The following is a 16,179-nucleotide window of genomic DNA, read 5'->3' as shown; positions in this document are numbered from 1 at the left end:
TGGCGCGGTACTAAAGAGCGTTCCAAGTATGCATGCGGTAATGAAGGTAATGAAGATTAGAAAGACGGAATGGAAAAAAAAAAAAGTTTATTGCAGGATGCCACACTGATCAACTCTATGTTCAGCATCGAGCATTGCCTCTCCGTCACACCCATGCTGGCAAGCTGCGTCTTCACTGTTCTGTTGCTTCCTGCGGGCTTTTCTCGCGCAGTTAACTCTGAGGCTGGCCGTCAGGTACTGCGAAACTTAGTTTCCTTGCACGATGGTGAGCAAAGCCTTCCTGTAGTTGCCGGAGGTGTCCGACTGCGGCAGAGAAAATACGTTTTGCGCCGAAAAATAAAGGAACGTGGAGGGAGCAGCCATCGTTGAGTATACTTCTTTAGATATCCGTTCTCACAACCAACGCGCTGCAAACGGACCACACTTGGCACCAGTGAAACCTTGTGTGCTCCCCTGGGTTCAACTGTGCGGCTACTTATTTTGTATCCCATCCAGATAATCTGTTCACAGACCGTCCTTGCACCTGTCGTAATCATTTTCTTTAAAAACCATTCAGAGACTCGAACCAGATAGGTTGAGCCATTTGAACATTTAACGCCAGCCCCTTTCCTATCTCTCTTATAGTCATTTCTGCTAATCGGACGTTTTTAAAAGTTCACTGCAATTCAACGCCTCCTGCCGGACAGTTGGCGATACATCCACACAGTAGGCGTCATGATTATCCTCCCAACGCTGTGCGATAAACACTGCTTTTTTTTTTTTTTTTTTTTTTTGTAGGAGCATTAGTGATGCGTTCTTTGCAAATGTTTAGGAAGACGATTTGGTTTTTGATATTTGGAGGAAGTGCAACGATTAAATGTACTAAGTTTGTAGATAAATTACGCGAACTGGTTTTACGTCAGCATTTAAAATCATGACGTAATCACCGATTCAAAGTTAAGTTTTCTCTGCAATTCAGCGGAGTAGTGCAGAGAAACTTCTAATGACGTAATTGTTGCCGAATTTTTAGATCTCCCCTCGCTTCGGCCTCATGCTGTCCTGCGTCATCATAAGCTGTCAAGCAACTCTTCATGAGCTATACATTCGGTGCCGTTGGTTTTCTCCCTTAAAGAACCATTTCTTCGTTTGAAACTTCGCGCCGCTAGACAAGACTTCATTGTTGCGACCTCAGCCCGGTGCGTGCACTGCGGAGACGTCTTAACGCCTACGTCACTTTATTTGGCGATTACATCGTGAATTCAAATTCTAGCACAAAAAGACTTCTTATTCGTCATCTTCAAGTTTCGTACATCTGTCACCTTTGCTCCCATGTTGTCGTTTTTTGTTCTTTCCTTTCTTGTCCTGTTTCATTCGCGCAGGTTTAGCTTTCGTCTGTCCCCTTTAAGCTTGTCGAAATTTGAAACCTATTTAGCTGCCCTTTAAGATACCTGCACCATGTCGTAAATGATACAGAACTCCTTGTTACCACTATTCTTACCAGTCATATCCTACAATGACCACCAACCCTAAACCTAATTCTCGTCCCTCTGATAAACTAAGACAGCATAGTAGGTGCCCGCCCTTCAGTAGAGTATGCTTCATTTGTCCTAACCTCACTAAGCCCTATTATATCCTACTTAATGTCAGCTAGCTCCTTGAACCGCACTGCTGGACTAGTTTTACAAGATAAGTTTCTAACGTCAAACGATCCCGGGTTCAGTTTCCAATGGTGGCCTGCTAGAGCCAGGGATTCTTGGCGCCCTCCGCTGCGTCAATGGTCTGACCGTAAATCCGCCACTTGCTCCGCGACCGGTGCGGGGTTTAATTGGTATAGTAATGATTTATATCAATATAATGAATATTTTCGGTGATTTGTTACGTTCTCTTAGCCGCACCAGCAAACTTGATTCCCGCCAGTGCTAATTTTTTTCGGGGGGAGGGAATAATGCTACCAGGTGTCATTAGGTGGCACCCGAATACGACAATGTTTTAAAGAGAAGAAACACGCTATCGGGGCATGCAACGGTGCTGAACGCTGGCCTGCCTCTTGTGCACCGTGACAATATATTCATATAGGAGGCGGTGGCAAATTACTACACACCGGTGGCCAGATCTTGTTCTGTTGAGTGAATGCGTTTCCGGCTGCGGTCACACCTCAGACGTGGTTATGAAATTCCATCGACACGCCTATATTTTAAGAGCCCGAGCTCAACTCTTCGCACTGCAACTCCAAGGTCATTCATTCGATTGGGCGTTCGACCATAAGCCAAGAGGTGCCGTAATGGAAGGCTCTGGAAATTTCGACCACCTGGGTTCCTGTTCATTCACTTGCACGTTTGACATTGAGCCGAGAGACACCGTGGTGGGAAGGCGGGGAGCTCCGAAAATTTTGCCTAAAAAAGATTCTTAACGAGCGCTGACCACGCGATGGGCGGGCTTTAGCTTCGGCGCTTGGTTGTTCAGTCTAGCCAGGAATGAATAATCGCGCGACATCCTGTTTCGAACCACGGACCTCGTGTACGCGAGACGGACGTTCTACATCTCCATGCCAAAGCTGCTGTACTTAAGTTTTCTTGATTGATTTTTCAATCCCTCTGTTACAATTGGAGCGCTTTCGCTTCAGCAGAAACTACATTTCCTCCCTCGAGTTATTGAGCGCAGCACTATCGATAGCAAACAGCAGGTGACAGAGGAGATCCTTGTCAACCTTAACTCCAAATTTTTGCAGTCCAAGGTTATTCATGAATACAATTCGTACAATGGTGAATAGAAGCGGTGACTTTGCTTTGGCAGCTATACACATTCGTTTTAAGTTATTTGCTACTTGAGCTATCTTATAGAAAAAGCTAATAACATCGTTTTGATTGTCACTTAGTGCGTACTTCCGATCATGTCTAATCACCTTTTTTGTTGCCACGAGACCACCTCTGTGATCTGCAGCTAGCTAAATCATTGTTTAGTATACTGTAGAACATCACTCAATGATTAACGTAGTGCAGTGCTGCTCTCTTTATCTTATCTACGTGCTCGGGAACTTAGGTGCTCGTGACGACACAGTTATGAAGAAAGCCAAGTCACAGGAACCTACGGAAAGCATAAGCAATATATATATTTCTTTAAGTTGAAATAAAAATACACATAATATCGAAAATCAGTGAATCACTTCTATATGAAAGATAATGCAAGAGAAAGCCGACGAAAATATACGCATGCCACTGATACAATCCGAACCTATGACCTCTGCACGTCGAGAGCAGAAATCAAAGGTTTGATCCAATTAGTGGCATGCGGTTGTTTTCTATACTATATTATAATCAGTTATCTTTCATGAAGAAAGATATTGCGCTACTATTTCCTCACTTATCAGCAGACGAGTTCGAAAATAACATTCTCAGATACTTTCCTAGAGCTTCAGTTACAGATTTGCATATCAACAAAGTCCGGCTCGAGACCATGCTCATATTTGAAATGTTAGAACATTTATGGTGTGGGAGTTCTTAATCAAGTCTTGTTGTAAACCAGTGAAGAAATTAGGCGGCACCAAGATTGGAATCCTGGACCTCTCACACGCGATTCCGGGCTCTACTACTACGCAACTGTTACAAAAGTTAGGCTTGAAATCAACTTCAGTACTCGTTTTTCTTTTGAATGTTCCAAGAGGGGTACATATGGCTGAAATTATGCGATGCTACTAAGGCTCGCTCTTTGTTACTGATTTCTATCACCCCCAATATCTTCATGCTTATAAAAGGTGTGCGCAGCGTACCTGAATGGCGCTGGCCAGGGTAACCTTGTACTTGTCGAGGTACTCTTGCTTAATCATCTCCAAGTCCTTCTCACATCGCGACAGCACGATTCGTTTGAGCACTCTGTCGTTGGTGCCGAGTCCCTGCGATAAACCAGTGCACATAAAGGGATGATGAATGGATATTCACTCGAGCGAATGATCGGTATTTCATCACTCGTGCTCGCAACGCAAAAATATTTAAGCTATTTTGCTAATGCTGAAAATATCGGCGATTCAAAATAACGCTTTTCCTTTCCTCCTTAAACGAGCCGAAGCCGACGCGTAAGAATCAATAAAAACAAGTCATGACTGCGCTCTATCGCATTCCGTTTGCTGGCGTCACATAGGCATGTCAAATGAGAGGGCGTCCAGGGGGCCCTGCTTAAGTCAACGGGAAGGAACGGCTAAGAAAGGGCGCTGAGGTTCTCCCCTAACCGATTGTGAGCAAATGCCAAGAGCCATTATTAAAAATTGTTAGTAAATTTTAGGAGCCACGTAGATCGTTTAAATTTGACTTGAATGCTCACCTTAACCTTGGCATGTGTCGCTTCAAAATATGACCGCAAATATATTTTCAGCGTCTCATTAAAGGAGTTTTTAAAGGAGTTGCTTCCGTACACTATCAAAAGCTCGTTTGGGAGAATATTATCCAATTTATAATGCGTTTCGGGATGGTCATTTGACTCATCGACATTTCTATAGGCCGGTAAAGTAGAATAGGAACTACATAATGTACCCCTATGAGAGCTTTTTTTTTTTCTTTAATTCAACAAGTACATTGCGTTCGGCCTCGTAGCTAGGAAGACAAAACCAAAATAGCACACATTTCGAATTCGACAGTCAGCCAGAAACTCCTATCGTATTTGTTATTGGCCTGACGAACCAATTTCCAGAATGTGTGCATTAAAATTCCTTCAAAAGGAACACTTCTTAGCTTCACTTGCGCCAGAAGAATAATTGTACTGTAAGAAATGAATGTCCGTTTGTTTCTGGCGCAGGAAGTACCAACTGCACGACGTGAAGCTACGCATCTGTTTCCTATAACACGTAGTGTCTGGGTGCTTGACACAAAAAAGTATGAGCGCTGTGGGGCATTGCCCTTGCCCAGTAGATACCAGAAAACCTAGATTCTAGCTTCAAGCCGTGTTCTCAAATAAGTTACTTGAACTTGATAAATAAATGGTTACACCAACTCACCTTCATGGCAAAATACAGCGTTTCCGCAAAATAAAAGGGAGGGCTGTAGACGCACTTGACTGTAAGCAAAAACAAGAAAAAAGAAACAAAATAAGCCAGTATAAATCGCCCGCTAGGAAGCGTGCTGCTAGCGCGTTACTTTAATATGCGCTGAGAGCATGACACAAGAGGTCTTTCAAAGCCAGCCTCCATAAATATTTGCACCAAGTTCGCGGCAAACAAGCTCAGCTGATTTTTAGATCCGGCACGACAAACTGTAAGATGGGGGTTAATTGAGGTACTCAGACAGGGCAGATCAGCGACAGCGAACACAGTCAGGTCCAACACGCGAAGCGATCACGATGCCACTGACTGGAACGTTCCCGTCCACTTCTTCCTCTTCAAACAAACAAATATTCTATAGGCGAACCTCAATAGAATATCGGCGTTTGCGGACTGCTGTAAGTATTGAAGAATGTCGATTACGTCTCTTCAACGACAAAAAGAATAAATGTGTGCAAGTTCAGAAAAGTAGGCATGGAACTAACACGTTTTGGTGTCCTTACAAAGACCCAATGTCCGAGTCACCGCCGTCGACGCTTACATTAATGAAAGGGGGATGTACGCAACCTTCCAGCAGCAACAGTTAAGGAGATGTCATGTAAGCGGCTAAAAGGAAAGAGTGATAGCCCCGCTAACCTGTCCTATATCTTTGAAGCACATTGTTACCGTAAAAACGAATCAATGTACAGTCGCGAGTCAACATACCAGCACAGTTGACTGGCGACCAGAGCTCTGATAACTCGCACTACGCGGCGCTGCGGTTCACACACATGGCCATGAGGCCATTCCCATTTTTTTTTTTTTTTTTGCTTGAGAGGGGGGAGGGAGGGAGTAAGCATTATCAATCATAGCACCACCCCAGCATCAAAGTTCTGGCCTTACGTGACTGCGCATGTGGGATTTCGTTCCAACTCAGTCAGCATAAGTAACAATGGCTTCTTTTTGTTACTTTCAAGCAGCAAACAAAAAAAAAACAAATATTTCTGGTTTTTCTTGCAGCCACGCTTCATTGAACTCCTCCCTCCCCCTCCCACTTCCCCCCGTAGTGATGAAGATGGGAACGGCTTTGTACACTTGTTAACAGCATCTTCGTGAAGCGCAGTGCCACGCGTTGTCATTTCGGCAATCCGGTGATCCGTAACGTGCGCTAATCTGTTTTTTCTTACTCACGACTGTACGCGTAGAGCGATTATCATGAATTTAACTCAATTATTCCTCTCCAATCCCCCTTTTCGAGACTGACGGAGGCAATATAGAGGTCCACAGAACCCTTCCAGTCAAGTGTCGGTGGATATTAAGCGGGTTCGTAAGGTTGATGAAATTTCGTGGACCCCGAATATGCTCAAACACCTGTCAAGACCGCTGGAGAGGCACGCTCTGTGGTGCATAAGTGACATATGGCGCTGACGTGCTTGTTTCAAATAGCTTGTTGTTGAGCGTGCGTCTAGCGTGCAGCCTTATCGTGTCGCAAGCTGCAGTGCGGTCCATTCGCAACTGTAAACAATTTTGAACGACGGGGATACTGGTGGTCCGAAAAAGTATTGTAATACACTCAGTGCATGCACAGCGACAAGCTATCTCAACCCCAGCTGCCAAAGACATTTGTCTCTGATGCGCTGCACAAAGTGCCGCTTGAGCGCTGCAGTGAGAGGTGTATATGTGTGAGCATCTTTAAGACGGCATGCAGACCACGTACTCGATGCACACGCACATTTTCCAGTTGAACTGAAGCAGGTGAATATAGCCGAAGGCTCGGGCGATATAGCAGTGCGAAGCTCATGAAATCATACGCAGATGATTTGCAATAAAGCCTGCAAGCTCTGGGTAATGCTGCGCCAATACAACCGACTGATTGCGATCGCGAATCACCTGGCTGCCTCGAGGCATCGCTCTCGGTAGGCATTATTCGTGCAGAGCCTTGTAATAATGATGGTAGCGAAAGTCCCTGCTGGCGACTTGTACGAAAACAAACACCTATGTCTTTCAAAATATAACAGGTCACAGATCATCACGCTATGTGTGGACAGAAAACTCATTAGCGGCAGTGGTTGACGTCAAAGCACATAAAAGTAAGTTATTTCACCTCATAGGATGTGCGTGCATACCTGTAAGCACCCCTGTTAATGCCACGGCCGATATTCATTTTAGAGTCCGGTATCACTGCATAATTCCTTTCGCGCGTCTTTTTTCATTTTTTCATTCATTATTTCTGCATCACCCGAGGCTGTCTCAGAAATGCCAAAAGAAAGTAAGTTCTGCGGTAAAGTATACTAGCACGAAAAACTGGCACGAACTGATGACAAGCGCAGTGTTCGCCCACTGCACGTCAGAAACGAAAGCACTCTTCGGTGGCCTCCAGCTCTTCCGTTACGCCTTCCATGAAAGTTTTTATCGTATACCAGGGCCAACGCTGAATCTCTTCTATCGGTTTACAGCTAGAAATCGGAGAATGTGCAGATGAGCAGCACGCACCGATAGCAAGGAAGCCTTTCCTTAGGTCGCCGCTCATTTCACTCTTGATAGCCTCCATCACGGTGTGGTTGGCGAGAGCGTTGTATTCACGAAACACGAGGCGCAGCTGTTCATAACTCTGGGTGGCAATGATCCGGTTGAACGCAGAGACGTCGGTGCCCCAGCGCTGCACTCCCGCTCTGTGGAGCTCCTGCAGACGGCCGCGGCCAGAAAGCTATGCTACTCTCTCGAGCGTACAAATAGAGTCAACTCCTCCTCAGATTTGAGCTAGGTGGCATCTCATGGCGCATGCAGTTCTACTTTGTGCACATATTCTGGTGGTTCAACATCGGCCAAATATATTCTATTCATGTGCGTTCTCTCCCACAAGTGGTCGCTCTTTGTGTTCACGTATTGAAGGTTCTTTTCTTTGGGTTCACCAACGATTCCAGCACAAAGGACTGATTAAAAATCTAGTAGTGGGGTTCTGATATCCAAATCTCAGGGAAGAAGGGCGAAGGAACTCGATTTACAAAAGACTGCACAAAATCACTTTATTACACGTTTGAAAAGTACGCCATAAAGGCGCCAACGCTGCCCGTGTACTTTACTGTAGACCGAATAAGGTTTGACGGGTTCTTCGATAGCACTTGTTACAGCTTGTCCCTGGAGATTAACAGCGCAGTTTTCTTTCATTTTATCGTTTTTTTTTTCCATCGAAGTTCCAAACGCTAGGTAGATGAATGTACCGAACTTGATAGATCTGCACAGAATGTAATGTTTTATCCTCGGTCCATGAGCTTCTTGAAGACCTCTACTATGCTTCTGTTCCAATCAACTCATATGTTCGGCCAGACCATTAGCAGGCTAGTTTTGTTCGTTTCGCGCTCTATTTTGCCTGTGTTCTAAAACTATCTGTGTTCGCATGCTTATGGGTAAGCATACACCGAAGTGCCATAGCACAAAGCTTCCTATTTGTAGCTACAGCTGAGCAACCTTTTTCGTGCACCTCCTCCCTACTTTTCGTCCACGTTTTTTTTTTTTTTTTCGTAGAGCTCATAAATAAGTATAGTGATCTTTGAAGCATTCGTTGAGCGCGTTACACTCGTGTTCTTTGTGGCACCATGAGCATAGATTTTGATGTCATAGCCATCTCAAATGTTTCTTTAACAAGGTAACAGAGGCTTGTGTATACGTGCCATACTCCGAAACACACGTGAATCAGCTTGAAGTTTGGCATATGAACGTAATGGAAAATCTGAACAGCGGTAGTAATGAGGACACGGAAAGGGTTGCAGTAACCATGGCGCGTAAAAACATTATTTACTCCCATGGCGCCGCAACACGCAGTTCAATCAAGAAAGCTTTTGGGATCACCTGAGCACGCCGTAAAAAAATAAAAAAAAAGAAAGAAAGAAAAAAGAAAAAAAGGCTATGCAGCTTTTTCAAGCCTTCAAGATAAAACAACATGAGAGAACATTCCGTCTTAGGCGTTTCACTTAAATCAGAAAGAAAGAAGACAATTCAACCGCAGTGAAAAAAAAATGATTTCGAACATTAATACTCCTAAGCTTCGATTCTGGAGGGAGCAGTTTCTTCACAGCGTTAGTGACAGAAACAAGCTTTCAAGAACGATACTTTCAGGAACGTGCGCACAGACGTTAGGCACAGACTTTGCAAAGCCTCGGTTTACGGCTATGCTCTAAAAAAGAAAAACGAAATGAAACCAGCATATCTTGCGCTCTAGTTTCGCCTGTCGAAATTATGATCTACCGATTCAGAGGTCTGCGACAAGACTCGCGGATTTAGAACCGAAAGTGCCCAACTTTGCAATAGGACGAATTCTAAAGTACAATTTTTCAGCTCACAGTGGCATCGTTACGTGCCCGTTCTTGATCCAGAGGAGTGTTTTCTTCCCGCTGAGCCTGCAACACAGAAGTGAGAGAGCAATAGCAGAAAAGCGATCAGCGCTTTCAAAACACGTTGGTGATTGTGGCCATCTCCCCGCTCCGATGAAGTAGAAGTTTTAAGGTGAAAGCCTTTATTGCCTCATCGTTGTCTTCAGCAAAAGTGTCACGCTTTTGCGGCGGCTCTGATTAGTCGAGACGGGATGACGTCATGGAGGTCTCGACCAATCACAGAGCCCCACCACAGTATGCGCGAATGCGTGCCTTATACGGCCATAGGCCAATCAATGGTTGATTACTAATAATTGAGTAATTACTATTGAAATACTAATTGATATCTGCTGACTAATCGAATATTTACCAATTGATTACGAATTATTCATAATTACTAATTTGTTCCAGTTGCGTAATTAAATAATTACTAATTGATGCCGCACAACCGGCAAAATCAACCACACAACAGTAAACGTACAACTGCGAAGATACAAGAAGCGCGATCTCGTCGCTGCCAAGCATAATTCACTGAATAAATGCACTCGCAGAATGGGAAAGAGTAGTCGCTCGCTTTACTCGTAGCAGCATTCATCACTACATGCGCAACAGTCACGTAGCAGAATGCAGCACTCAGGCTTTCGTCTTTCACCACTTTAGTCGCCAAAATGTCCTCGAATTTTTACTCTTGTTTTTACGGACACTGACTGGCCAACATGTAAATGAACTTTTCCCTTTGTATGCTTCTGGACCTGTATTATTTTACTTACGTTACACATTGAGACCAGGAGCCGTCGAAAATCACCAGAGGTGTCCCCAATGACATCTTTCTCTAAGTCTTTCTTGAATACTGCAAAACAAACAATAAATCTCAGGAAACGTTCTGCTACATCCCAGCAATTTGACATTTGTGAACAGGAACGAAAAACATGCTCAGCAGCAGCCCGCAACATGAGATGCTGAAAAGCATCGCGTGTCAATAGTGGCAAATTTATTTCTTTGCTCAAGTGAGGAGTGCTCACATTTCACCTAAACATACAATCTCTTCCAAATATGAATAAGAACCGAACAAGGGTAAATGGGGTACTCCTCAGTTCGCAGATGAGCCAACGTTTCGACAAGTGGACTTGTCTTCGTCTGGGAAGCGATCATCACTGGCAGGGGTTTAAATACGCTTTTGCTTCCGAAGAAGAAAAGCTGGGGAGGTGAAAGTGGGTGTGAAAGAGTGGGGAGGAGAGGATGGGTGAGAAGAAAGTGGGTCATGAAGTGGAAAAAAAAAATCTTCAGTATGTACTTATCAGCATGGAACCAGGGATTCTGTGGCCTGCAAAAGAAGTAAAAGGTACTGCCGCCTGGTACTGCCGCTTTTACTTCTTTTGCAGGCCACAGAATCCCTGGTTCCATGGCTGATAAGTACATACTGAAGATTTTTGTTTTCCACTTCATGACCCACTTTCTTCTCACCCATCCTCTCCTCCTCACTTTTTCACACCCACTTTCACCTCCCCAGCTTTTCTCCTTCGGAAGCAAAAGCGTATTTAAACCCCTGCCAGTGATGATCGCTATGCCCAGACGAAGACAAGTCCACTTGTCGAAACGTTGGCTCATCTGCGAACTGAGGCGTACCCCATTTACCCTTGTTCAGTTCTTTTTCATACCGTGCAAACCATCTTCTTCCTTTCCTTCTACTTGAATCTCTTCCAAACTTACATGAAGAACATACGAGGTAAACGTAAAAAAAAAATGTAAACGCCCTGCGGTTTGCGTTCGTAGCTTTAGTTCTGCGCGATTCATCCGAAAATTTCCCTGCAATGTCACGAATTTTTCTTCTTTTGCGCCCGTTCAACCTTGCGCTCATTGAAAGAATCACAATGGAATCTTTCAATGAGCGCAAGGCTGAACGGGCGCAAAAGAAAGAAAAATCAGCGTGAGATGCCCGTTATTCGGAGTCTTCCCCGTGGTGATCGGACATCGATTCTACAGGTTCTTATTTAATCCTTTATGTAACTAAACTTCGAATCAAAGTGCAGCCCTTGCCAACGGCCAACTCTTGGAGCATGATAGCGCCTTCCAAGGGCTGGGAAAATATCTGTCACACACATTACGGCCGACCTAAGACTTTTACGCGATAACGTTAAATGCTATACTCCGTTCTGCAAAATATCCGGCGTTGCGGTGCTGTGAGCGACAAATCACGAGTATGCCTCATGGCAGGTGCATAGTAGTTGGCAGGTGATACGGCCGAGCACTCATTCGTCGATGGGTTGCGTGATGTAACGAGACCACACTATATCAAAAAGTCGAAAGTGCCTCACGTTGCTCATTTGAGATGGGAGGTTGTGATAGAAACCAACCTTCCAGGGCACTTTGATGGCAGGTCACGTACGCGAAACTCCTATATATACTTCACGCAGGCCCGTTCGTACGGTTTTCTTAAAGAGAGGGCTTTATACCTGTGTATAGATTAGTCACTCACGACCGGCAGCTGCTGAGTGGCAGTTTGCGACTGCATGTGAATGAGAATGTATAGGATATTACGATATGAATTAAGGGATCGGTAAATAAATGAAGAGTATAGATGTAGGCGAACTAGAAACCGAAAGTGGAGCCGACAAACGGAAGCCATTAACGCTATTCCGCCATACCCTTAATGGCGAAGCTTAAGCGTTACACACAGTTTTTGTTCTCCCTTGTGGTCTCCATTTCACGCCTGGCAGGATCAAAGCGCTGTGACAATAAGAAACGACTGAAAACTAGGGGCAGAAGAAGGCAACAAAGAGCCTTTGAGCACCAGCAACATCAGCTGCTGCATTTAGTGCGGCACGACTCACTTCTCTGGTAGTGGTCTTTGATGATCATGATGTCGTGATTGCTGTGCGTGCAGAGAATCTCGATGAGACACTCCTCGTCGGTGCCCAAACCGGCGATGGCCTTGTGCAGTTCGCGAGCGAGGTACTCGTGCAGTGGGTACAACAGCCCCACTACAATGTCTTCGAGATTGCCGCGCAGGGCCGATTTCGCGTCGGCCACCAGGTCCTGCGAAAGTACCGCGAGCGAAATTTCCGATTTCGTTCTCTCTTTTTCTCTCCTCATTACTCTATACGGCACATTTATTGACCGAAGCGAGCAACGAACTGAATGGTAAACTTACTCGTCCAAACGACTGCTTGTAAACTCTCACGATCTCCAGCCGTTGGGCTTCCGATCGTCCGCATATGATGTCGATGACCACTGCGTGGTCTGTAGCTGGAATTTAAGCGACTCAGTGAATCATTTCACTTGTCTCTAGCTTACGCGGCTAACCGGAGAACAGCATTCCTCGCCGTGCTTTGCGTGCGTCATGCTGCTAATTATCCAGCGGGCATCCTGATGGTGCATTAAAGCTAATAAATCTGTGAGACATTATTATTATTTCATTATTCATAACTAAAAGCAGCAGATTTAGTACGCAAAGGAGCGCATGCACCCGAACATACAAACTAAAGATGTAGAGGTGGGTAGTTAAGACAAAAATGCACCGAGGTTAAATGTAACCCCAATAAATATGAAAAGGAGAACATTGATAAATATTAGGTGAGCTGTAGCGCATTTTTGTGGTTTTTCTGAGGGTCATGACACACGCCATAGTACGGTAGGGAAAGGTGCGAGTTTCCAAACTACTGGTGCCTAATGATATACAGAAGCATGGTATTTCGGCTGCAGTTAATATAGTTCCCCGTTGAACAACGGTTTCAACGAGAGCGGCATTATGGACCGCACAATTGCAAGCGGTGATCACAGCTAAACAAATCTGACGCAGTACCGCGCAGTAGTTGTGCTGGTGGATCTGGCGTGCAATGCACGAGAACCAGTGTTGTAATTTCTACTGATAATAGAGAAAAATGCACTGCCTAATATACATTATCTGCTCAATCTCGATCCTCGCATTATATGCCGGTGTTTCTGCACTTACTCCATCCTGTCATGGCTTTTTTCAGGGCCTCAACATCCCGCTGGACATTGAAGTTCAAGTAGGTCTTGATAGTTCCCTGCGTATACAGTAACAAATTAGTCGTTAACGCTTCCACGAAAGAAAAATATGTGGCTATCCATTTGGTGCGTACCTTCTGAATACGCAGTTAATGATTGTCATTTCCAGTGTCTGGTGCTTCTTTAGCACGTCCATTACAAATCGCAAGAGATTACTTCTCACATGCCTTTTCTTACACAGTGTCGTGCCCACATCGCAGACTCAAACACCCTGGTCTTCCTGTGGCATTTGACGAAATCAACAAGATTCCATAACATAGTCGAAGTTGTGCACCCCGATTCCACTTGTTGCTTTTGTGTCGCTGAGCGTTAACAGTTTATTAATTAGGTTTTAATTTTAAATCCAAACTCAGCAGCAATCGCTTGCGCATAACTTTAGAGCCCAACTTATAACGGAAGTACAGGTGGATGCACAAAAGCAGGAACAAGTCCCATTAATGAAGACTTCTTCACCGAAACTACGTCTAGCGTCAGGAAAAAGTTGTCTGAAAATGCTAAGCGTTTAAAATAACCAATAAAAACGTATCCGTGCATGTACGCTCCTGAAAGTGATAATGCGGAAGAAGAATAGCTTGCAGGCTGTACGCTAAAGGGAGAGGCAGATGAGAATAGCAGAAAGCAGAAGGAGAGCATGTTCGTTCCGCTATGCTGTTCCCAAACGCACCGTGCACGACCTAATCTCTTGCAGACATTAAAGCTAAAACTGGGTTGAAAACTTCATTCATCTCCAGTGCGTATTAATCTTCTGAAATTTATGACGTGCTGAATTATCACCAGTAAAAATGGCTAGTTCCGACCGAACGCTCCTACTTACACATCACCTGCATCTCGCGATTGTGCATCTTTTGCCTTGTGTTTTAGAAGTAGAAATATTTTACGCAACTCAGACAAAGACCGCGGACGACACGGATGAAAATAATGGCAAACGGAGATTCTGTTTTTGTCGCCCGTCACGTGCGACCCGCTTATGCATTGTTTCCTTTCATGACACGAAACAATAACCGTATTGATTAGGGTTACCATTGTTCTTCCGCATCCCCTCTTTGATGTCATTCTGTGATATAAACCGTGAAAATGTGTGGACGCAATTTTTATATTCCTTCCAGTGGAACTGCCAAGTTGTGAGAGCAAGACCATTCTATGTCCAAGAATCGCAGGTTCGGTACTAAGCAGTCGCAACAGGCTCACCTTTCCTGGAGGGTGACAGCTTGCCCTGGTCATCGAGCCGCCATAGTAGTCAACAGAAGTTCCGTAGAACGCTGCGTCTCTTTCGGGAGCTCTACTGGGCGTGGTCGGCGGGTAGGGCATGGCATCCGCGGGGTCCAAGGGAGTTATGTACCTAGGCGAGTGTGTAGACCTAGAGTGGTCGTGAGTACAAAATCCATTTCTTGGCCCGAAAACAGACTGCGCACTGATGGGCGGAGGGCTATAAGGTGGGTATGCGCCACTGGGGTATTGCACAGGCGACGTTGATAACGGCACGTTTGGAATTGAGCCTGCTTGCAAGGAGCCCCCAGGAGATGTTGACAAAGAAGATCTCGACGGAGTACGTCCAAGAGGGGGGCCTCCGGTATGGGAAGGAAGATAGTGCACCGAAGTTGACGCCGCATTTGGGGGTAATTGCGAATATCCTGGAAGGAAGCAAAGTATTCCTAGTTTTCATGTTCGCCTAACGCTCCTCGGCGGCAGATGTTGCAGCATCTAAAATAACATTGCCTGCCAGATTTCAGAATTAAGTCCTGCCAGATTTCAGTTTTAAGTAAGTAATGGCCGCCTTAGGTGAATACGGTAGCGCTGGCAGTGCTTCGTTAGAACCATGCATGGCTCGACCACCGAGACCTGAAGGGACGATTGCACAAGAACTTCCGAGCTTCTTTTCCCCTTAAATTCTGCTTTTTGTTTTTACTTTCCTTTGTAAAACTCTTTCGTTTGACAGCTTGTGCAAAAACTGGGCACCCTCATTTTCCTGCTTCAAGTACAAAACTTGTCGCATCATAAGCAGCCAGCAGAAAAGTTGGCAAAGCACTCGGAGTCTGCTTCTTGGCCGTGTAGGGGTCCCTACCATTGAGAGGTGTGGGGATACACAATCCCCTGCCCCCATTATAACGACCGCGTTTAATTAACACGCGTGATTACGCGCGCTGTTAGGGAGGACCGCGAGGAGAGGGCACACTGCTCGGCATTTCGAGCATCGCGCCTCGTTACGACTTGCGCCCACGGCAGACGTAACTTTGACCACCGCGCAGGGAGTAATTTCTTGTGCTGAATATGGATTAGATGCTCTGTCGATATGCAGTGCATTTCGCTTCCGGAGCAAGCACGCGCTTTCTCCTCGGGAAATGCCTAGTGGGGGGTAGGTTTTAAAAAAGAAGGCCAAAGGGCAAAAAAAAAGTAACTAGCGAAAGACAGCCTTGCCGCAAGCAAGGAGTGCAGCCGGCGGAAGCCACGACCACCGTTGCAGCATCCAAGGGCAAGCCGTCCAGGAAGTGGCCGCCTTCCTGCACCTAAGTCGCCGTCAACCAAGCCAACAATAAAAGCGGTTTCCGGTCGGCCACAGAGCGAGCGAGCCGGAGTTCGTGGAACAGGCCCCTGCGTCTACCAACAGCGAAAGCTGCAGCAAAGAGACCGCCTTGGCGCCACTCAAGACCCGCCGTCGCAGCTTCACCAGAGGGAGCATCTTGACCCCCATTGCGCTCACCCTCAGCTGCGTCGGGAACATAAGGGAAAACAGGCCAGCCAAGGAAACTTGTTCGGACCGCTGACAGGAGGCCTGCTGCAAACTACTCAACGGAGCGA

At 45.5% G+C, this 16,179-nt stretch overlaps 1 protein-coding gene across 1 annotated transcript; it reads right to left on the bottom strand.

Annotated features, from left to right (window-relative positions):
* Positions 1–246: 246 nt before the first annotated feature.
* LOC146201654 (annexin A13-like) lies at positions 247–14,740 on the bottom strand. The gene is made up of 10 exons (XM_084583332.1): positions 14,572–14,740; positions 13,307–13,382; positions 12,506–12,600; positions 12,186–12,390; positions 10,125–10,204; positions 9,325–9,381; positions 7,478–7,667; positions 4,964–5,022; positions 3,746–3,868; positions 247–303 (listed from the first exon to the last, which is right to left on the bottom strand). Exons 1-10 carry the CDS (start codon positions 14,689–14,691, stop codon positions 247–249), a joined length of 1,062 nt encoding a protein of 353 aa, XP_084439458.1. The 5' UTR covers positions 14,692–14,740.
* Positions 14,741–16,179: the final 1,439 nt, after the last annotated feature.

Source organism: Amblyomma maculatum, chromosome 1 (genome assembly GCF_055883805.1).
Source record: "Amblyomma maculatum isolate TAMU_Amacu chromosome 1, ASM5588380v1, whole genome shotgun sequence".
In the NCBI taxonomy this organism is placed as follows: domain Eukaryota; kingdom Metazoa; phylum Arthropoda; class Arachnida; order Ixodida; family Ixodidae; genus Amblyomma; species Amblyomma maculatum.
The sequence above is the reverse complement of the archived record's forward strand: the minus strand, read 5'-3'. Positions and strand labels throughout refer to the sequence as shown.